Raw genomic sequence first — 22,722 nt, forward strand, 5'->3', positions numbered from 1 at the left:
GATGATAATGAATGAATAGCATTTTACTATCTCCAAGTAGGATTATAAAAATAGATGATTTTTTTTTAACATGCATTTTACTGTATATCTTAAGTTATATTATTTTTTTCTTTCTTCAGCTGGATGATCAAGGCCATGACTTACTATCTTCATGATATTCGAGGCAGGAAAGAAACTGTTGAAGCTTTGGCTCCTAATGAAGTTAGAAGACTTGTAGTGAAGGTTCTTTCCATAGACAAGTGGGCACATGTGGAAAGGTATGTTTTGGTTTTCTATCACTTATTATGATATATCGAGCAACACCTGTACAAAGGCATGAGTAGGTAATGAGTTTTCATGTATATGGTAGAAGTTCAGTCGTCTGACGTCAGTGGGACCAATTGGATGTTGGTTTACCAGGTGGCCATTAGGTAATATGTAATAGAAATATAATTCAAATTGATTAATTTACCAAATGTTAAGCTTATTTTTATACCTATCAGTGTTCAAATTTCAGGATAATAGTCAGGTAAGTATATTATACTATATAAGCTTATTTTTTATATTAATAAAAAAAACATTATAGATTACTGCATAATTCTGGTGGTGTTTTTAAATTAAATTTAGTTAAGATACTGTGTAGAAAGTCACCTTCAGGTAACCTATATAATTTTCTTTCTCATTTCTTTTTACCATATTACAGAACTGTAATGAACATCTCTGTTGTTTTTACCCTCTTTAATTGGACATTTTTGAAATACAATATCTATAGTGTTGTTACTCTGTAGTTAGGTTCTGGGTACTTAACTCACAAAGAGTTATCCTAGCTTAGCCTACAAAATTTAACTTAATGTACTGAACATTTAATTTTAGATTTTTTCAAGTAACATTATATGATTTTCTCTAAACGCATTCCAATAATTATAATTAGCAAGCAATATCTTACCTATTTATCCGTCTGTTGCATTATTTAGGTTACATGTTCAAGAGTAAACACTATCAAGAGCAGTTCATTTTGATGTGGTGTTTTTTATAACATTGAAGTGTTTCATTCTACTTTTAGAAATGTTTTTAAGAGCAGCATAGACTTGATGTGCTTCTAAAACTTACTGACCCAAACAAGGAATATCCTTAGAATAAGAAAAAATCTTGAAAGCTTGTTAATCAATGTATCCAATCTATTCTTCAAGTGAAAGATTATGAATACCATAAGCTGGCAGTGTGTGCCAAAATTATGCCATTTTGTTAGTGAAAAATCCTAAATTTCTTTAGTTCTGATTTCCTTTGAAGCAATGTATTTCAATTGTTGACAAAAACAATATTTCCTACATTTCTTTAGTTCTGATTTCCTTTGAAGCAGTGTATTTCAATTGTTGACAAAAACAATATTTCCTACATTTCTTTAGTTCTGATTTCCTTTGAAGCAGTGTATTTCAATTGTTGACAAAACAATACCAAATAGATCACACATTTTCTGCACAAAAACACCAAATAAGTTTAATGGTTATGTAAAGAAAGCTTCCTTATTTTTTCTATCTGAAAAGACATAATTGACTTCATTTTAATATTTGAAAGCTGACATTCCACAATTAAAGTTTATAATGGCTTAAGGTAGGTTTGAACATTGTTAAAGGCTGTCATGCATTAACCCTTTTGTTAAACCTGAGTGTGACAAAATTACTGTCAGGCTTATGACTTTTGACTGGGTGCAAAATTTACACACCCAAAGAGAAAATTTTTCCGCTCCTTGATACGGCCAAATTATGACAAATATGAACTTGCATTATGTTAGAGAATGATTGAATGTTTTAATGATGTGAGATTATCTTTTCTATGGTTAGACATATTTATGGAAATGATGTGAGATTATCTTTTCTATGGTTAGACATATTTATGGAAATGAAGAAAACGTGGAACTTTTGCAAAAATCATAGCATAATTTTATTGATTATTTATGAAAAATATAATCTTGGTAGAGGTCTTTATTGTATATCGAAAATATATAGAAAAGGCTGGTCTGTCATGCTTTATCAGTAATTAGGCAGTTAATTAGACTGGTAATGACCAGTGATTGATTACAAAATTCAAAGTATTTTACTATGAGCGAGTACTTCATGTGTCAACCTGCTTATGTTGAGGTTTCATAGTGTTAGCTTAACTAAGGAATGAATACAGAAAGAAAATGAATGCTACATTAAAAAGTTGAATGTATTTCTATATAAGAAAAAAACTGATATGTATTGCTAGAAAGAAATTGAGCAATTGAAAAGCAAAAACAGGTAATGAATTTTTGTTTTTAAGTAACAGAATACAGTATATGATAAAGTGTTTCATATTGAAATGATCATTTGTTTCTACATGAATAGAAACCCTTCGCTCTTGGCTTGGATATATGTTTTCAGCGTAGCTGGAACCTAGCCATAAACTTTTATGCAAGGTTTCATCAACCATCCACTAGTTAGCAGGGGAAGCGGAGTGGGTAGACTAGCCACCATGCTCACTGAGCGATAACCCTTGCTTTTGTTTATGGCTCATTTAACCCTTTCAATTCCTGGTCCATAAAACTAAAGATTTTTTTACTTTTTCTTTACAGGTGTGTGTGGTTCTCTGAATACTTGCAATATGCGGGTTTGCCCTGGCATAGCGGGCCATTCTTCTGTACACAGGCTTCTCCATGTGACTAGTGAGGGGAGTAACCATTCTCTCAGTGAGAGCGGTATGGTAGTCGAAGGAAGTTTAAAAGGAATTCGTCTCCCTTGTAGTCTTAATCTAGTAGAAAAAGTCCCGACTTCCTTCTCCAGTGCCTCATACTCTTCCTACTGTCTCTTCCCATTCGGCCTCCTCTGGAGAATGATCCAGTAAGAGCAATGACCACTTGACCCCCAGACAACCTGTGGGCCTGAAGGACCCCATTACTTCCCTAAGTGAAATTGTGGGACCCGCTATCTGTGGGGAGTCTACCTCTTTTGACACCTTTCGTCATTTGTAGCGTTCCTTTGGGCTCCCTGGTTCCCCCATGAAAGAAAGGGATTTTGGAGGTGTTGAAGCTAGGGGCACAGCTGCCCCCACAGGGATTGGTCCTGACCTTAACCCTCGAGCTGTTAGAGGGGAGTCCCTTCCAGTTGGTCTCGTGCTCTTGGCTAACGCTTTCTCCTCAGCTCCTCTCCCACCTGAAGAGTTGAAGGCTGCTACTTCTTATGGTGCAAGCCAGGCATTGTCAGCCCTGTGGTGAGTGTGCACAGTCAGCGTGCTGAGCTTGCCCAGCAGTAGAAGCCTTGTGCTCTTCCACTCTACAAGGTTGGTCGCCCTTCTCGCCAGCATAAGAGGGTTTCCTCACTTAAGTGGTCGTTCCCTATTATACCTCACAAGCGAGTGCGTGACTCGTCACCATCTTGCACTAGCTCTCCTGAGCAAGGCTCTTCTGAGAAGTCTGGATACGATGGCCGCCAAATATGTGGAGTCACAGCCCGGTTCCACTATGCCTTATTGGCACAACACGTCTCCATGAGTCTCGTGTGTGCTTTATCCTCTGTGGTATTGCCTCGGGCGTCTTCCCTTTCTGGGAAGGCGTCAGCTTGGCCAGATGTTCATGAGCGATGGCAACGCGCGTTCTAAGCTAAGCCTATCTTGCATCGCTTGCCCCCCTCTCCCCCCGAGCGGGCTCATCTTGCTTTGAGTGAGTGGAGGTCAACTCATGAACCACCTGCAAGTGATCTTGCAATTGTTCATACGCTTGTTCATGGTGTTTCGGCTCGAAAACAAACAGCTCCTATTCCTGGAGCAGAAGCTTGAAATGCTGTGTGTGCTTGCAGTTTCACTTGCGAGACATGGGTGCCCGTGGTCCTGTTCTGGATGAGGGTCTGTTACCTTGTTGGCTCGCTTCACTGCTGTGGTGCGTGCTCGTTCTGTGGTTCACTCTCCTGGAGAAGTGTTTCGGTGATCTCACATGCAGCAATCCCTCACAATACAAAATTAATTGGTTCCGAAGTAGCTTCGTACCATGATTTTTCGGCGTTGTGAGTCGCCTTTTACGTGTAAGCCTAATTAGTTCCAGGCCCTACAAAAACACCAAATTAAATGTTTATAAGAAGGCTAAACTCCACTAAACTCAATGAAATACAATCATTTGGATCATTCAATAATAACCTAATGTATGATTAGAGCAAACAGTAAAGATACAGTAACAAAAATGTGAAACCTTACCCTTGGAGTGAGGTGATGTCTGAGAACGAAGTGGCGTTTTGGTAGAGGAGGGTTACATACGGCAGAAAACGTGAAGAAGTGACAGAAAACATAAACACTTAACTTTACAAAACAGATTAGTAAATGGCAGAAAATATTAACACTTAATTTTAGAAAACACATTAACAAATGGGAGAAAATATTAACTCAACTTACAATAAACAGGAAATTAAATTTTTTTTTTTTGCCTTTTTCTAATTTTGTATTTTTTTTCTTTTTTTACTTTACATTTTGTATTTTGTAAATTTAATTATTTTCATCACCACTGCCACTTTTTTTTTTTTTTATTATTCAGCTTCCGCTTGGCCTACTATTAATGAAGGCGTATTTAAAAAAAAATATCCAAGGAAGCTTGTTCCTGAAATGACTCTGCAAACATCATTTACATATTCAAGCACACGACCTGTGACAATTTTTCCTGGGTGTGTCTTTTCTACAAGTCACCATTTTATGGTAGCCAGCTAGACCTTTCTTAATTTCTGCCATTGTCAGTGGGTCATCCTCCTCGCTGCTAAAGAACTGTTCCTGAACTTTGCTCAGTTGTAGGGCCTCATATTCCTTTAGGTCGTGTGTCATAAGTTACTCTTGGTGCTCCTCAATAAGCTCATTAATATCCTACTCATCGACGTCCCAAGTGTAACGATCTCGTCAACCTGAGATTGAGCAACAGGTTCAGGTACGTCAAGTTTTTCGGAATCGGCTTCGGCTGCAGCTTGGCCTACGTAGAAGCTCTCGAAATCTCGTGCAGAAACAGCATCAGGCCACAGCTTTTTCCACGTAGAGTTCAAGGTGCACCTCAAAACCTCCCGCAAAGCTGTATTGATGATTTTGAGGCATATCACAACATCGAAATGCTCCTTCCAAAATTCACAAAGGGTGAGGATTGTGCTCTCAGTGATTTTAAAACATCTCTTGAAGAGATATTTTGTCGGCTGAAGGAGAGTGGTGGTGTTAAGGAGAAGATAGAGAACCTGGATAAATGAAAAATCCGCTAGGATAAAATCCTCGAGGCCAGAAGGGTGAGCAGAGAAATGTCCAACACAAGCAGGTTTTGCAGGGAAGGCACTTTTCTTCCAAATATTTCTTCACAGTCAGGCCAAAAAAAGATTTACCCACGTGGTGAACAAGGTTCTTGTAACCTAGGCTTTGGCATTAGACCACCACATCACCGGAAGCTTCTCCTTAAACATTTTGTGGGCCTTGAAGGCTCGAGGAGTCTCTGAGTGGTACTCTAGCTGGGGCTTCACCTTACGCTCCCCACTGGCATTTGCACAGAGTGCAAGGGTCAGCCTGTCCTAAAGAGGCTTATGCCCGAGTAACGTTTTTTTTGTTCCGCTGTGATGAATGTCCGATGAGGCATTCTCTTCCAGAAAAGCCCAGTTTCATCACAGTTGAAGACTTGCTGGAGACTGTAGTCTTACTGGACAGTCAACTCTTTGAATGTCTTAACAAAGGTAAGGGCCACTTTCTTGTCTGAGTTTGCAGCCTCCCCATGATGCAGCACTGAATGAATGCCAAATTGTCTCTTAAATTTTTCAAACCAGCTCCGAGAAGCCTTGAACTCTGGGGGTGTCTGTTTCGAAGTCCCTTCTGCATCGGCCTGAGCACGCACGAGATAACTGAAAATGGTACTGGCCTTCTGGCAGATTATTGTCTCGGTGATCATATCTCCAGCGATTTCATTGTCCTTAATCCAAACAAGCAGCAATCTCTCCACCTCATCGTGGACGTGGCTCCTCTTGCTGGAGGAAACAGTCATGCCCTTACAAGGTGTTGCTTCTTTGATGGCTTCTATCTGCTTCAGGCTAGCATAGACGGATTTTGGCCATATTCTTTCGTGATCACACTTAACTGCATGCCATCCTCGTATTTCTTGATTATTTCCATCTTCATATCCATAGAAAGCATCATACTTTCCTTTCCCTACACATAATATCACAACATGATACAGTACAATTGTCACGAAGGCGAAATCATGAACACAAAGTTAATCCGTATGATGCCGCTGCCGAAACAAAATGGAAGAGGAACGGCAGTGCGTAGATACATGATGAGATACAGTACAATAGATGTTGACCAATAGGAGAGCAGGATCGTATGGCAGTAACCAGCATCGGAGTAGGGAGATAACCAATGGGAGCGCAGGAGGATGGTAGTAAGCATGCAGGCTGGTGGTGCGCTAATTTTAAAATCAGTCTCGGAGATGGTCGAGCTCTCCTACCATACCTCGTTTTGTTGCGCGAACCAATTCACGCTATGTGAGTCGTCAAATTTTTCGTATCTCGTTTCGTAGTGTTACAATATCGTAAGCAGAATCTTTTGTGTCGAGAAGTATGACTGTATATCGCTAGCCAAGGATACTTTTGGGGTTCCCTCATCGATCTTGGTCCAGCCCGGTCATTGGACAGTAGGCACCCTTTTTGATGTCAGGATCTCTAGAAAATTCCTCCTCACCCTTGGATTCTAGGTAACGGAATACTGCTGCTTGACATGCTCCTTCTCATCGTGGATCACCCTTTGCCTCAAGGTCACTCATATCTAGACCTAAGGCTGCCCATGACATGCCTGTTCCCCTATGGGAGAAGCTGGGTATCACACAGTTAAGGTGACCAAGAAGCAAAGGAGGCCGCATCAGGAAACACCACCCCCTATAGACACTTTTCATCCAAGGACAAGCAGGGGTTCAAGTTCTCCTAGGGACAATTACAAAGTCTCGCAAATTAAGATTGTCCTTATCCCCCTTGGAGCCAGTTGCTGCTGCTGCCAACCCTCCACAGGTGTCACAACCAGTGGTGGCCCCCAAGGAAGGTCGCTGCTAGTCTCCTTGCCTCCTTTTTGGCTAAGCCTTGGGAGCTGAAGGATACGAAAACATCCGAAGAACTAGTTTTCAAAGATTTTCGATGACCTGTCTCTTCGGAAGGGCTCTTGAGAGGCATTACCTTCCTTGTCTGTTCCCACCAATGAAACCTCCCTTCTAAGTCTTGTTCCCCCACCATGGTACCCATTGACAACCTGGACCCAGCCCAGGCTCCTATGGGTGTGAGCTTGTAGTTGGAGCAATCTTTCAAAGATTCGGATCATTCTTATAGTGTGCTACCTTGGCCCGCTAGGCCAAATGCTCCTGTCACTGAGCAAGCAGAGTCAGATCATGCCTTTATGCAAGTTTTGCCATTTGTAAGGAAGATCAACGGACTGGGAGATCCATTGTATTCCCCTCCTGAAAAGATAGACATAGTTGTCGACTTCTTTTATCAGGCCCCACGACCATGAAAGACCAGGATTGAGTTGCCCTGGTCTAAGATAGTGTCAGGATTGATGAAAAATGGTGTTTACCAATTTGCTTGGAAAATAAACTCTCTGGACCAGCAATTCATCTCAATTACTTTCTGTACCTTTTGTTAGGCAGAGGAAGTACTACAAAATCTTGCATGATGACCTCAACGCCGCAGTCTCAGCTTTAATTCATGGCATTCCGATGGATAATTTGGCAACACAGCATGTGACATTCTCAGCCTCAGAAGCCTTGAACATGGAGGGGATTGCGAAGGCAACTTTGCAAGCCACTTTGTGGATTTAGTACTGGTATGGCTCAGATGGTTATCTGACTGCCAATGAGGATTTGGCGGACCCTGATAAGAAGAGGGCAATGAACACCTTTTTCCTTTTGGGATGGAGGTCTGTAGAGTCCCTTGCTCACAATATTGTCCACCAGTGGGGGGTCATTCCTCCTGCCTAACCACAGATAGGAGGATGCCTGAGGCATAGGTGGCAGAGATGGGAGATCCTCGGGATCGATCTTTGGACGGTCTCAACCCTTCAAGTGGGTGACACGTCCCATTCACTCTATCTCTCCCTCTTTGGACATAGAATCCAATGACGTTATTTTCCATCGCAAAGCGATCAGCAAAGGGTCTCATTCTTCAGGTGGAAGTCCAGACCATATTTGAGAAGAGGTACTCTTCAAGAGGCCCTCGGCGGGTCCCCAGGCTTTTACAGTTGACATTCTTTCAGAAAAGGCATCTGGAGACTGGAGACCCAACCAATCATTGATCTCAGCTTTGAAGGAGTTTGTTCGACAAACCCTGTTCAAGATGGAGACTGCAGAGATGGTCAGACAGGCTGTCAGACCAGGAGACTTCATGATAACACTGAATCTAATGGATGTGTACCTCCAGATCCTGATCGACCCACAGCATCATGGAAGTACTTAGATTTACCGTGCACAATAAGATATACAATGGAACCTCTGTATACGATTGTCTTTACATACGATTGTTCCAACATCCAAAGTAAAATTTGATCAAATATTTGTCTCGACACCCGAAGTCATGCTCCAACATCCGACGTAGATCTTGTTTACACAGGTAAATGGCAGCACGTCGGAGGGACGCCATTGAGCATCGAGTTGGTCTGTTCTCTGTTCACGTGTGATTCGTGTGGTTGTCCTCTGTTCGGTCTGTTATTATCAGTGCTTATTATCTTCCTTTTCTCACGTTTGGTTTTTGATTTCACCTATATTCATGGTGCCTAAGAAGCTAAGTTTCAGTACAGGTATTAGTAGTGGTGAGAAAAGGAAGAAGGCAATTCTTTCATTAGAATTGAAACAAGAAATTATAGAAAAACATGAGAGCAGTGTGCATGTGAGTGATCTGGCTAAACAATATGGCCGGAATATGTCTACGATCTTGACGATCATCAAGCAGAAGGCACCCATTAAAGCAGTTAAACCATCGAAGGAGATCACCATTATTTCAAAACGTCGTAGCAATACCCTGGAAGAGATGGGATGCCTTTTGTTGATAGGGATAAAGGACAAAGAGATTGTTGGCGATATGATCACTGAAACGATCATTTGTGCGAAGGGCCAGCGTGATGAACAGAAAGAAAGAAAGAAAGGGAAGCAAAGAAAACTAAGATAGCATTAACAAGCTCTTTTAAAAAAGTCCTCTCTCTATTTCTGTTTCTCTCTAAACATAACATTAACATGCTCTTTAAATAAATTCTCTCTCTCTCTCTCTCTCTCTCTCTCTCTCTCTCTCTCTCTCTCTCATTCTTCGCTGTTAGAGTGTTAGAGATGTCTATTCATTTTTTCTGAGAGAGAGAGAGAGAGAGAGAGAGAGAGAGAGAGAGAGAGAGAGAGAGATTAAACAAAAATGTGTTTAGAGTGCATATGATTTTTAACAGCGTCAACGAGTTGAAAGACAATTAAATGTAATTAAGAAAGTAATATCAGCAAATCTGAAGTCCTTTATTAACTAAAACAAATATGATAAACGCACTCGTGTGGGTATGCACAAACACACACACGCAGGTGTAGAAATTGCTAAGCAGTAGGAGACAGACGGTTGGGGAGGAGGTAGAGATGGTGACTGCGATAACGTACGTAACTGAAAGTGATGAAAATTAAAAATCAAAAAGAAAAACAAATGTAAAAATTAAGAAATAATAATAAAAAAATGAATAAGCTAAGTGAGGTTAAAGTTTCCGTAGTGTAAGTTAGAGTAAGTTATGGTACGTTATCACAGTCACCATCTCTACCTCCTTGCCGATCGTCTGTCTCCTAATGTGTAGCAATTGCTACACCTGTGTGTGTGTGTTTGTGCATATGCACACGAGTGCGTTTGTATTTATATTTGTTTTAGTTAATAATGGAATTCAGATTCGCTGATAAAACCTTTTTAGTTACATTTAGTTGTCTTTCAATTCGTTGACGCTGTTAAAAATCATATGTACTCTAAACACATTTTTGCTTAATCAATCTCTCTCTCTCTCTCTCTCTCTCTCTCTCTCTCTCTCTCTCTCTCAGAAAAAATTAATAGACATCTCTAACACTCTAACAGAGAAGAAGAACAAGAGAGAGAGAGAGAGAGAATTTATTTAAAGAGCATGTTAATTCTTTGTTTAGAGAGAAACAGAAATAGAGAGAGGATTTTTTTAAAGTCACCATCTCTACCTTCTCGCCGATCGTCCGTCTCCTCCTGCGTAGCAATTCCTATACCTTCGTTGGCCTGTCTCTAATGTAAAGTGACAATAAAAACAAATTTTTTTATTTATTTCTTTATAGTTATTCTTTTTTACATCTTTCTTATATTATGCAATTGTGTTATTGTTATGTGTAATTATATGTAGTAATTTATTAAGGAGTTATCATAGGTTTTTGGGCTGTGGAACGAATTATACAAATTACAGTGTATTCTTATTGGATATTCTTTAGTCTCAACAGGAGCCCATGCCAATGAGATCTGTCTTCTCTGTTATCTAGGTGATTGGTTGATTGTAACAAACTCGGTGGAGACCCTTGATCTGGGGCTTGTGGTAAACTCCAAGAAGTCTTTAATCCAGCCTTCTCAAACTCTGGTATGTCCCAGGATGCAAATAAACACCATACAAGTTAAAGTGTTTCTGTCTCAGAGCAGGATAGAGAGATTCAGGGAAGTGGTTCGTCCCTTCCTCTCGCAAGGCTCACCTCAAGCTTATCTGTGGCTTCAACTGTTAGGGAACCTGACGTCCCTGGAATGTCAGGTTCCCAACAGCGGTTTTTGCATTTGTGTCTTCAGAGGCAACTAAACACCATTTGGTCTCGGCACAGGAACCCTCCAGATCTTTGGACACTAGTAGCGCCAGAGCAAAAGAGAAGCTCGAGCTGTTGGATACCAACCTTCTCAGGGGAGTAGACCTTCTTTCCTCCCCCAGAGTTAATGTTCTTCACAGATACATCAAAAGAAGGGTGTGGTTCTCATCTGTTGCAGCACATACCCCTCTGGTCTGTGGTCCGATTCTAATTGGCAGTGCCACATAAACCTACTAGAGATGAGAGGAGCTCTTCGGGCTCTCAAACACTTCCATCAGCTCCTTTCAGATCACTCCATAGTGTTGATAACCGACAACACTATGATAGGGCTATACATAAACAAGCAAGGAGGTACTTTTTCATAGCAGCTTTACCATCTAGCTGTAGATTCTGCGATGGATGGAAGAAAATTCGATCTCCTTGTCAGCCCAGTTTATTCCTGGCAAAAAGAACATTCTGGAAGACAATCTGCACAGGAAAATTCAGATAATTAGCTCTGAGTGTTCTTTGAATTCTCGGATAGCCAACAAAGTCCTGACTTTGTGGAGTTCTCCAACGATAGAACTGTTCGCATCTCTTAAACGGAATTTTCCAGTGTACTGTTCACCAGTATCAGACCCACAGGCAGTCCTACAAGACACCTTTCAACATCCAGGGTACAACCTGCTTGTATACACATTCTCCCTCCCCCTTAATGCCTAATTAGTAGGCTCCTCAACAAGGTAAGGGTATCTCACGACTTTTCTATGATCCTAATAGCTCCACTGTGGCAGCAAGTAAAATAGTATTCAGACCTCTTACTTCTGCTTTCCGAGGTACCAAGCAAGTTACCACCCCTCTACGACCTGCATCGGCAACCATATGAGAGATTTTCCACAAAGATGTTGCTTCACAACTTCATGCCTAGGGGTTATCTAGCATCTCCTATGTGAGAGAGGCTTTATGCACACAGTGACAAGAAGGATGTTTGTTTACCACAAGAAGCTGTCCATCGCTGTCTACCAGGCAAAGTGGACTATCTTCTGTGGCTGGTGTCGTGGAAGGGGTATCTTTCTTCTCGAAGCCACTATCACCTTGATTGTGGAATTTTTGTTGGACTGTATCTCAGGGAGGAAAGACTTCTTTGGTCTTGGCTGTGGAAGGCCACCACTTAGCTTGAGCCTTGTTTCTAGACTGAATGGAGCCGACATTTCCTCCTCGACTGAATTGTCTTTACATCTATGGAGTGTTGAGCTTACCTGTCCCTAGTCAGAAGTTAGACCACCTCCCTGAAACATAGTGAAAATACTACGCTTCGTGAAAGGAACTCCTGATGGAATGCTGAGTCGAGCATATGATCAGAACTTGACTCTTGAGACTGTTTACCTTCTCGCCTTTTCCTCTGCCAAGAGAGTCAGCAATTTGTGTGGTTTGTCCTACAATGTCACTCATTCAAGGTGATGTGTGCAAGTAACAGTCAACTTCATCCCTGAATTTGTTGCTAAGACTCAGAATCCAACTGTAGTGGACTCCAAGTTCGGGGCCTTCCAGATTTCGAGTCTTCGGAATGTATCAAATGATCATGATCAGCTGTTAGTATGTTTTGTGAGAGTGCTGAGGCACTATCCCAAACGCACATCCAGAGCTCTCCCGCAGATCAAGCGCTTGCTTTTGAGCAGTAGGTTGGCTAGGGCACCAGCCACCCATCGAGATACTACTGCTAGAGAGTTAAGTGGTCCTTTGACTGGCCAGACAGTACTACATTGGATCCTCTTAGGCCACGGTTCATTTTCCCTTTGCCTACATATACACTGAATAGTCTGGCCTATTCTTTACACTCCAAAATCATACATTTGTTCTCTAGTCCTGGGTAGTGCCATAGCCTCTGTACCATGGTCTTCCACTGTCTTGGGTTAGAGTTCTCTTGCTTGAGGGTACACTCGAGCATACTATTCTACTTCTTATTGTTTGGTTTAAGTTTATATAGTTTATGTAGGAGATATGTATTTTAATGTTGTTACTCTTCTTAAAGTATTTTTTTTTCCCTTTTTTCCATTTTTCCTTTCCTTACTGGCTATTTTCCCTGTTGGAGCACCAGGGCTTATAGCATCCTGCTTTTCCAAGTAGGGTTGTATCTTAGGAAGTAATGATAATAATGATAATAATAATAATAATAATAATAATAATAATAATAATAATAATAATAATAATAATAATAATTATAATAATAATATTCTCTGTCCTCATACACTTGAAAACATTGAGATTACCAAACAATTCTTCTTCTCCCAAGGGGTTAACTACTGCATTGTAACTGTCCAGAGGCTGTTTTCCTATTGGTAAGGGTTGAAGAAACTATTTAGCTATGGTAAGCAGCTCTTCTAGGAGAAGGCCACTCCAAAATCAAACCATTGTTCTCCAGTCTTGGGTAGTGCCATAGCCTCTCTACCATGGTCTTAAACTGTCTTGGGTTAGAGTTCTCTTACTTGAGGGTACACTCGGGCACACTATTCTATCTTATTTCTCATCCTTTTTTTTTTGTTTAAATTTTTATAGTTTATATAGGAAATATTCATTTAATGTAACTGTTCTTAAAATGTTTTATTTTTCCTTGTTTCCTTTCCTCACTTGGCTATTTTCCTGTTGGAGCCCCTAGGCTTATAGCATCCTGCTTTTCCAACTAGGATTGTTGCTTAGCAAGTAATAATAATAAATATAATAATAATGGGCAGGGTGAAGAGGAGGATTACAAAAAAGCATTGTTTCCTCATGGATAAGGGAAGTCATTAACAGTTCCTTGAATCCCTTCTCCCTGCAACAAGGGAGGAAACCTAGAGCTCATGACATTAAGTATGTTAGCATGTCCCTAGCATTAAAGAGAATTTTGGTCAAATTATAAAACATTTTGCACAATGTATTTGACTAAATTGTGGATTGTAGACAAACCATTGCCGTACATTATCTGATGTTTTGATTCAAATTAGCCCTGTAAATGGACATATGAATAAATAATGATGACCCAGTCATTTTAGGGATATAAGACCCATATATCTAATGTCTAATCAGAGTAAATCATTGTCATTATCATATATCAGAGCAGTGCTACGCTTTCTGCCCCATCATGTTTCCCTATCTGAAAGGTGTTCTTGTTTAAAGGTTTAAAGACCACTCATGAATGGCAGAGGCAAGGAACAGTGACATTGTACTAGCAAGGAGGACAATGGCCTAGAGACTGAAATGGCCTAGAGACTGGCCATATACACACAAGGTCAGCACCCAAGCCCGCTCTCTACCCAAGGTAGAACCAGGGAGGGCCAGGCAATGTCTGCTGATGACTCAGTGGGTAGACCAATAGGCTCCCCCAAATCCCCCATCTTTAACTCATAAGGATGGTAATGTTGCAGACACTAAAGAAACTATCAGGTTTGAGCGGGACTCGAACCCCAGTCCAACAAGTGCCAGACAGGGACGCTTCTAATAGGCCCTGTGGTGCTGCTTACAACCGTGCAGCTGTCCCCTCCCCTTTTTTTACTATAGTGGTACTTTCCTTTTTTTTTTTACTTTATATTGGAGTTTTCCCACTGTATTGTTAAAAGTTTCTTTTTTCTTTCTAAACTCCATTTTTTACCAAATCAGTATTTTTTAATTTAATGATGTACATCAGAGTATTTTATGCAAAGGTATACTCCATTGCATGGTGATGAGGACTACATAGCCACCCATTCAAAAAATCTTTGCCAGTGATTGAAATGGATTGCCCTAAGAGTTGTTCACAGTTTATGCATAATCAATATAGGCAATCATTGCATTGCTTCCCAGTCTTGGCAAGAATCCAGTAGCTGGTCTTTTGAAATGGGTATTCAGTCAAAGACTACAGTACTTAAGAAACATGTTTGCTTGATTTTCCTTACTTCCATCTGTCCTTTCAGGCTGTCCAAAACTTGTATCTTAAGTCTTGTATTCAGTCATGAAAAGGCTCCATGCCAAATTTCAAAGTCTTTGTGGGATTTTGCCTAGCGAGGGTACTTGTTTGATTCATGTGAGATTGCCTCTTGACTTCACCATTTAACCATGACTTCATTTTACCTAGCTAGTTCTGTGGCCATAACAGATGATGGTATTAGTAGAGCAAAAACATCCTTCTCTCAATCAATTGGTTATACAGTATTGTCCTTTCTTCAGCTTGACCTTTAGGATAATACTACTTACTTTTGGAAATGTTTAGTACTCTGTAACTTGTATTATAGGTTTTTAGTGTTGTTCTTTTAGCCTCAAGTGCACAAATTTTTCATAGTTTTCTTCTTTTGTTCATGTTTCTTTCCACCTGGTTGACTAATTTTTGAAGCTTTCGTGTTCTAGTTTTGATCCCCCATTTTGATAAACCGATCTTTGTTGTAGCTACAACCCCCTTCCTGATCAGACAAAATTCTTCACTAGGCTAGGATCAGACTTCTTCATGAGCATTGCCCATGCAATACTTCAGGAGTCACTTCTGCAAACAATAGACTTCTTCCTCTTCTAGGAATAAAAGGATATATCATTGACTATAATATGAAATGAACTGCTTCATTTAAAGTACTTGAGGACATAATTCCAGAGGCAATGGAATTGCTTCTATATTCAAGCTGTTCTCCTTCAACCTTATCTCTAGATCTCCTGTTCATCAAGGCTTTATTGATGGACCAGGCACTATTTTGTAGACATGATGATGTGGAGGATTAATTTTATTTTAATTTATTTTTTTTGTTTTGCCAAATCGAGAGAGAGAGAGAGAGAGAGAGAGAGAGAGAGAGAGAGAGAGTGTGTGTTGTTTTAGTATTGTTAAATCGAGACATTTTATTTGCTTTAGCTTTGTCATTAATGAGAGAGAGAGAGAGTGAGTGAGAGAGTGTTTATTTACTCAAGTTTTGTCAAACCGCAAGAGAGAGAAAGTGTTTATTTGCTTAGTTTTGTGTGAGAGAGAGAGAGAGAGAGAGAGAGAGAGAGAGAGAAAGAAAGAAAGAGTTTATTTGCTTTAGTTTTGTCAGAGAGAGAGAGAGAGAGAGAGAGAGAGAGAGAATTTCATTTGCTTTAGTTTTGTTAGATCGCGCGTGCGCGAGAGAGTATGTGTGTATGTGCGTTTGTGTGTGCGTGTTTTGTGTGTCCGCGGTGCGCGCCGAAGAATAAGGGTAGTTTGCGAATGATTGGTGGTTGTTGGAAAGATTGTCGGGATATTTGAGGTTGTTTGTTTACATTTTTTTAGCTAGGATAGGGCGGTGATGAATGTCTTGGGCGAAAGCATTGGATCTCGGACTGTGGAAGGAGTCGGTTGTTATTTTTTTGTTCTTCGAAAGCCGGCTGTTTAGTGTTTTTTTATATTCGGAGTAAGTACTGTTTTTATTCATTTTTGTTAGGCGCGTTCGTGAATGATAGAAAGTTTATTGTTTATCTTTGATTATAGTGCGATAGTTAAGTTAGTTAGGAGTGTTCATAAGTGTTTTTCTTTTTTATTCTGGCAGGCCGTGATTCCTCCTTTGGGGAGAAGATTTATTTGAATTTGACTATTGATGACCTGGCTTACTTAAGGAACTTGTGTTTAGAATGCTCTAGTGGATTGATCAACTTTTGACGACCTGGCCTGTTTATTACAATTACGATTTCGATTGCTGTTATTGATGAGGATGATGATGATGATGATGACGATATAGACTGCCAAATTAAGTGAGGCAGTTATAGCAGATTGTGCCAGTGTTGCGTCTGCCAGGGAGTTGTGGCTTTGGCCGAAAAGGATTGTTGGCCCTAGTGTGGATAAAGAGTTCCACTCATAAACAAATATTGGTTTTGGGTGTGGTAATTTTAAGTTGTTAGGGTTTTTTTATTTGAATGGTGTTACGGTTTTATATTTAATATTGTTTATGATTCGTGATAAGTGTGTTTTTTTTGGTTTATGATTGCGTTTACTTTTAAGAATATAGTGTTAAGGTTATGTTTTGTTTTCATTTTCCTTCTGTCTAAGAGTCCAGTTTAAAGTAAAGTAAGGGGAAAGTTTGTGTTGTGGGATATTTTGAAAGTAAGAGTGATCAAGGGTGTGGGGGTTTGTTTTTGTTTACATCCCGCCACATAAATTTGGCGCCCGAACAGGGACTGAAAGTAAAGGACTTGAAGAGGTGGGATTGAAGCTGGACTCTTTGACGAAGGACAGAATTAGGATTAAGGTTGAAGAAAAATGGAAGGTAAATACGAGACTTTGGAGGAGGAATTGCGGCATTATAAAGAACGGGAGCAGATGTGGATAGTTGAGAAAGAGAGGTTGCTAGTAGAGAATGAGAGGTTGAACTGGGAGAATGCGGCGATGCAGAAGGAGCTTAGTGAGTTAAAGGGAACTGTAGAGAGAGTGGAAGAGGGTGTTGAGATGAGGATGCGAGAAAATGAGAAACGAATGGAAGCAATGGTAGGGCAAGTCATGGGGATGATGAATACTGTCATAGGTGAAGGTGCAGTCGGAGGAGTGGCTTCTGCTTCTGGTAACGGGTTGATGGTGGAAGAGGATAGGGTAAGTGATAATGGGGAAGGTAGTGATAGTGATATTGAAAGTAAAGGGCCTAGACATAGTAAGATTGGAACGAAGGGTGATAGGAAGACTGGGAAGAAAGGTAAAGATAGTGTGAAGAAAGAAAAGAAGAAAGGTCAGGGTGTGAGTGAGGATGATCATGAATGGGTGAAGGTAGTAAGTAAGAAAAAGGGTAAGAAGGGAATAGTTAAAGAAAGGACTTTGAGTGTAGAACTAGATTCATTGTATTCAAATGAAGAAGAAGGCAACAAGAAGGGAGTAGACAGTGAAGATAGTAGTGAGAATGAAGTAGAGGAAGTTTGTAAGACAGTGTTTATGAGAGAGGTTCCTAGGTGTGAAAGTTTTAATGAACATAGCAGTAGGGATGTATATGACTTCTTTAAGGAATATGAAAAGTTTTGTCAGGCTAAGTATGGGGATAGTAAGAGAGTTTGGGCTAGGGAGTTGGGAGAATTTTTGTCAGGATATTTGTTGACGATGTATGGGGTGATAATGAGTGTAGGAGAGGTTGAGTATGAAAGTGTAAAGAAGAGGATAATTGAACAGGTAAAACGTATGAAAGGTAGTGTTAGGTATAAGCGAAAAAATGATTTTGATGAAGCACGAATGAAGGTGGGTGAAGCAATCTCGATGTATGTATGTCGGTTAGAAACATTGGCTAGAAAGAAGTATGGGGACGAAGGAATAAATGAAAATAAGGAACTAATGAAGAAGTTTTTGGGTACAGTACCAGAGAGTGTGTGTGAGTTTATTAATTTGAAACGGAAGGAGAAAATGAGGTGGACTAGAGAGAGATTGACTTGGGATGATATTTTAGAGATAGTTGAGGATTACGAGTTGGAAAGGTGTATGAAAGAAAGTAAATCTGTGAGTGTAAGAACTGGAATGGAGGAAAGTGTGCCTGAATTTGGTAGTTTTAGAGATGCTGTTATGAGAGGGCCAATGAGGGCAGCTGATAGTGTAGTAGATAGAAGTGTTAGGGTGAGTAATGTAGGAATACCCATGCCGAGAAATGACGGGTTTAGACAGGGAAATCAAGTTTGGAGAGATAGAAGTGCTAGTACGCAGCAAGTTAGGTTAGGTAGTGGTATCCGTGAAGAGAGGTGTTATAGGTGTGGGAAGGTAGGATATAAAAAGAACGAGTGTAGATGGGCATTAGGAGCATGTTTCGGGTGTGGAGAGACAGGGCATCGTATTAGTGACTGTAAGAAAGAGAAAGTGGTTAAGTGTTATCGGTGTGGTATGACTGGGCACATAGCGAGTGGATGCCATAGTAATCGTACGAATGTAATTTGTGGTAATTGTGGTAAGGATGGTCATTATGCTAGAATGTGCAAGGAGCCGCGGGGTAAGTGTACTGAATGTGGTGCAGATGGGCATGTAGCTAGGGTTTGTAGAAAGAAGGGATCAAGTCAGCCAGGATGTTCGGGAAACTAATTAATCAGAGGGTTCAGCTGGGTGAGTCCTCGTGTGTGTGGGGAGTGAATGTGATGCATGTTCGTGAGGGTTTATTGCATGAAGATGTGATGGGAGAAAGAGCACATGATTGCATGAGTGTGAAAATGATTTTTAATGGTGTAGAGTTTGTTGGTTTGATTGATACTGGGTGTGGTGTCAGTTTAATGTTTAGGAATGCATATGATAAAGTAAAAGAGGTTTGTGAATTTAAGGGATGTAAGGGTGAAGTAAAAGGTATTGGTAATTTGCATATGCCTGTGCAAGGAAAGTTGCGGGAAAATGTTATGATTGGGGGGCTGATGATGGAGGATAATGATTTTTACGTGGTTGAGGGAGCGAATGAGAAATATGACGTACTGCTTGGGTATAAATTTCTGAAAAAATGTGGTATGATTGTACATCCAAGTGTGAATATGATTGAAATAAAGGTTAGAGGTAATATTTGTGGGGAATTTTATTTAAAGGAAGACGGCAGAGTAAGTACGAAGGTGTGGAAGGGAGTGCCGTTGGTAGCAAAGGAAAGTGTAAAGTTATCGGGTAAGAAAGGTGAGGTTATTAGTGTAAAAGTTGCATGGCCGAGCAGTCTGGGAATTTCAAATAGTGACGAGGATGAATATGTAGTGGAAGGTATGGAAGCAGTTAATTTGGTGAAAACGAGTGCGTATATATATGATGGTGTTATGAATATGCAGGAACCCAAGGTGTATGTAAGGTTGTTGCCGTGTGTTAGGAGGAAGAGAGTACGTGGAATACGGGAGGGCGATTGCATGGGATGTATGTATACACTGATCAATGTAGAGGATGGAAGATATGTTAAGGCGAGACAGGTAATGGCTGGTAAGGTAAAGAACGATGACGATTGGGATTACGATACATTGAAAGGAAGAATCAAGTTAGATGAGAGTATAAGTGAGGTCGAAAGGGAACGATTGCTTAAGATGTTATGGGATAAGCGGAGAGTTATGAGTCTCGGTGACGATGATTGTGGGGGGTCAGACCTGCCAGAATTTAAAATAGTTCTCAGTGATGATACCCCCATATATCAGCGTCCCAGGCATTTTTCTCCACCTATTGCCAAGGAGTTAGAGGAGCAGTGTCAGGAATTAGAGCGTATGGGTGTAATAGAAAGGAGTGAGAGTGCCTGGAATAGCCCTATTGTCCCTGTACGAAAGCCTGATGGAAGTTTACGCATGTGTATTGATTATAGGAAGGTGAATGAGGTGACTGTTAAAGAACGTTTTCCAATGAATGTGGTGTCTGATTGTGTTTATAAGATGCATGGAATGAAAGTTTTTACTAAATTAGATTTGGTGAGGGGCTATTACCAGATGCCTCTGGCAGAGGGGAGCAGGCCCATTACCGCATTTTCAAGTACTAATTGTCACTTTCAATTTAAAAGGTTGAGTTTTGGTCTTGCTAATGCGCCTGCTGCCTTCCAAAGAGCGATGAATGTAGTTTTGGCTGGGTTTGATCGACAGAAGGTGACTGTTTTTATAGATGATATTCTGATTGCGAGCGAGACTGTTGAGGAACATATGCGGTTGCTTAAGGCAGTGTTGATGCGATTAATTGAAGTTGGTGTGAAAATTAAGCTTGAGAAGTGTACATGGTTGTCCAGGGAGGTGGAATTTCTTGGGCATGTAGTGGGTGAATCTGGTATAAGGAAGAGTGACAAGTTTGTGAATAAGGTGCGAGAATTTCCACGTCCCCGGACTGTGCGTGAGTTGCGAGGTTTTCTTGGTTTGGTTGAGTTTGGGCGCAAGTTTGTTAGAGATTGTTCAGGTATAGGGAAGCCTTTGAATGAATGGACGGGAAAAAGGAATAGTACAAAATTAAAATGGGATGATCGGATGATAGAAGCGTTTGAAAGGTTGAAGGAAGAGGCCGCGAAAGATGTCACTTTGGCATTTCCAGACTACAGTGAAAATGCGAATATGCTAGAGTTGTATACGGATGCGAGTGGGGTTAGTATGGGTGGTTGTTTGGTTCAAATGCAGAGAGTAAATGGAGAAGAGCAATTGAGAGTAATAGCGTATGTTAGTAAAGCATTTAATAAAGCTGAGCGGAAGTATTCGACGATTGACAGGGAATTGGCTGCAATACGATTTTGTGTGAAAGCATTGAAAGTATTTTTGTATGGTGTAAAATTCATTGTGCGTACTGACCATCAACCCCTAGTGTATATGATAAGGAAAGAGTGTGTGAATGCAAGGGTTGCTAGGACCATAGAGGATCTGAATGAATTTGATTTTAGGTTAGAATATGTACCGGGAAATAAGAATGTGATAGCAGATGCGATGTCGAGGATGCATGGGAGGATGGAAGATAAAGAGAGTAATCAGAATTCTGAAAGGTTGCCTGAAGGTTTAGTTGTGGAGCAGATTTGTGAAGGCAAGATATGGTATATAAGTGTATCCTAATAGTGTTAATAAGTAAGTTAATACAAGAGGGGTTAAATACGGAAATACCGGGTAGCGTAAGCGAGCTTAAAAGAAGGGTGATGAATGAAGTGTCAAAAGAAATGGTATATGAGGAGGAGAGTAGTGTACTAGAAGGGGAAGTATTATCAAAGATATTAATGGTGGTAAGTATGTTGTATGGTGTAACTGTGTATTTGTATTTTGGATGGAATCGACCGATGGAATATAGGGCATGTAAGGAGAATGATAGGGAATATATCTTGAGGATGCAATGTAATGAGGAATGTTGCAAATTGTTGAGTGAGAAGGATAATGGTGCAAGTGACCTTAATCTAAGATATGACGGTATAGAGGACAGTGAATATGATGATGAACATATTGGTGAAGTGAGCGACAGAATTGGAAGGAGAGTAAATGTATGCATGCATGGTGTAAAAGGAAGGATGATGACATATGTGAATATAAATGAGAATGAATATTGTAGTTTAATTGATACGGGTGCTCAAGTGTCATTAGTAAATGAGTCAGTTATCAGGGAAATTGAGAGGTACAATTGGGAAGTGAAAAGACAGTGTACGAGTGTGAGAATTCATGGAATAGGTCAGGGAAGTTTACTTGTTTGGGAAGAAGTGAGGTTGAAGGTGAAACTAGGGAGTATGGAAGTTGAACATAATTTTATTGTAATGGGAGAGAATGAAATGCCTAGTTGTTTTTTGATGGGAATAGATTTTTTGAGGTTGCACCATGTGTCAGTTGATGTTGGTAAGGGTTTGCTTTCAAAGAATGGCTGTAAGGTAATAGTAATTGAGGATAATAGTGTATTCATGGTGAATTTTGTTGGCATGATTGATATTGCAAAGAGTGAAGATGATTTGTTGAGCAAAGAAGAAGTGGAAGAAATGCAAGGTGAATGTTTCGAAATAAAAAGGTTACGTGAATGTATTTTAAATGGTATTAGGGTGGAAGAATGGCCGTGTGATTTGGAAGCGTATAAGAAAGTTGTTAAAAGATTTATTGTTTGTAAGAATATTGTGTATTTTTTGCATAGGGGAATGGATGAAGATATATATGTTCCTGTGTTTCCAATGCATGCAGCTGTAAGTATGTGTATGGTAGTGCATGACAGGTATGGGCATATGGGAAAGAATAAATTGTGGGAATGCATGCGAGAGAGGTTGTTTACGCCTGGGTTGAGTCAAATTTGTAGGGATGTAGCGACTACTTGTGAGGATTGTCAGAAGGGAAAATATCAGAGCATGCATGCAAGTCCGCCTGTTTTGAGGTTACGTATGAAAGAGCCATTTGAGATGTTTGTGATTGATTGTGTTTCGTTGCCTGTGACTGCGAGGAGACATGTGGGAATGATTGTCATGGTCGATCATATGAGCAAGTTTGCGTATGCAGTACCCCATCAAGAATAAAAGAAGTGAGACTGTAGCGAGAATGGTAAGTCAAGTGATGTTGCCGATGAGTGTGTGTAAGCCTGCAAAAATGTTAAGTGACAATGGTCCGGAGTTTGTTGG

General features: G+C 40.3%; 1 protein-coding gene across 3 annotated transcripts in view; it reads left to right on the plus strand.

Moving 5' to 3' along the window:
* LOC137643987 (probable phosphorylase b kinase regulatory subunit beta) overlaps positions 1-22,722 on the plus strand; it is a 647,361-nt gene that overhangs the window by 516,435 nt on the left and 108,204 nt on the right. For all 3 annotated transcript variants that reach the window (XM_068376819.1, XM_068376818.1, XM_068376820.1), the window contains one exon: positions 120-257. In XM_068376819.1, the coding sequence (XP_068232920.1) occupies positions 120-257 (138 nt within the window). The remainder of the gene's footprint in view (positions 1-119; positions 258-22,722) is intronic.

Source organism: Palaemon carinicauda, chromosome 7, assembly GCF_036898095.1.
Source record: "Palaemon carinicauda isolate YSFRI2023 chromosome 7, ASM3689809v2, whole genome shotgun sequence".
Taxonomy (NCBI): Eukaryota; Metazoa; Arthropoda; class Malacostraca; order Decapoda; family Palaemonidae; genus Palaemon; species Palaemon carinicauda.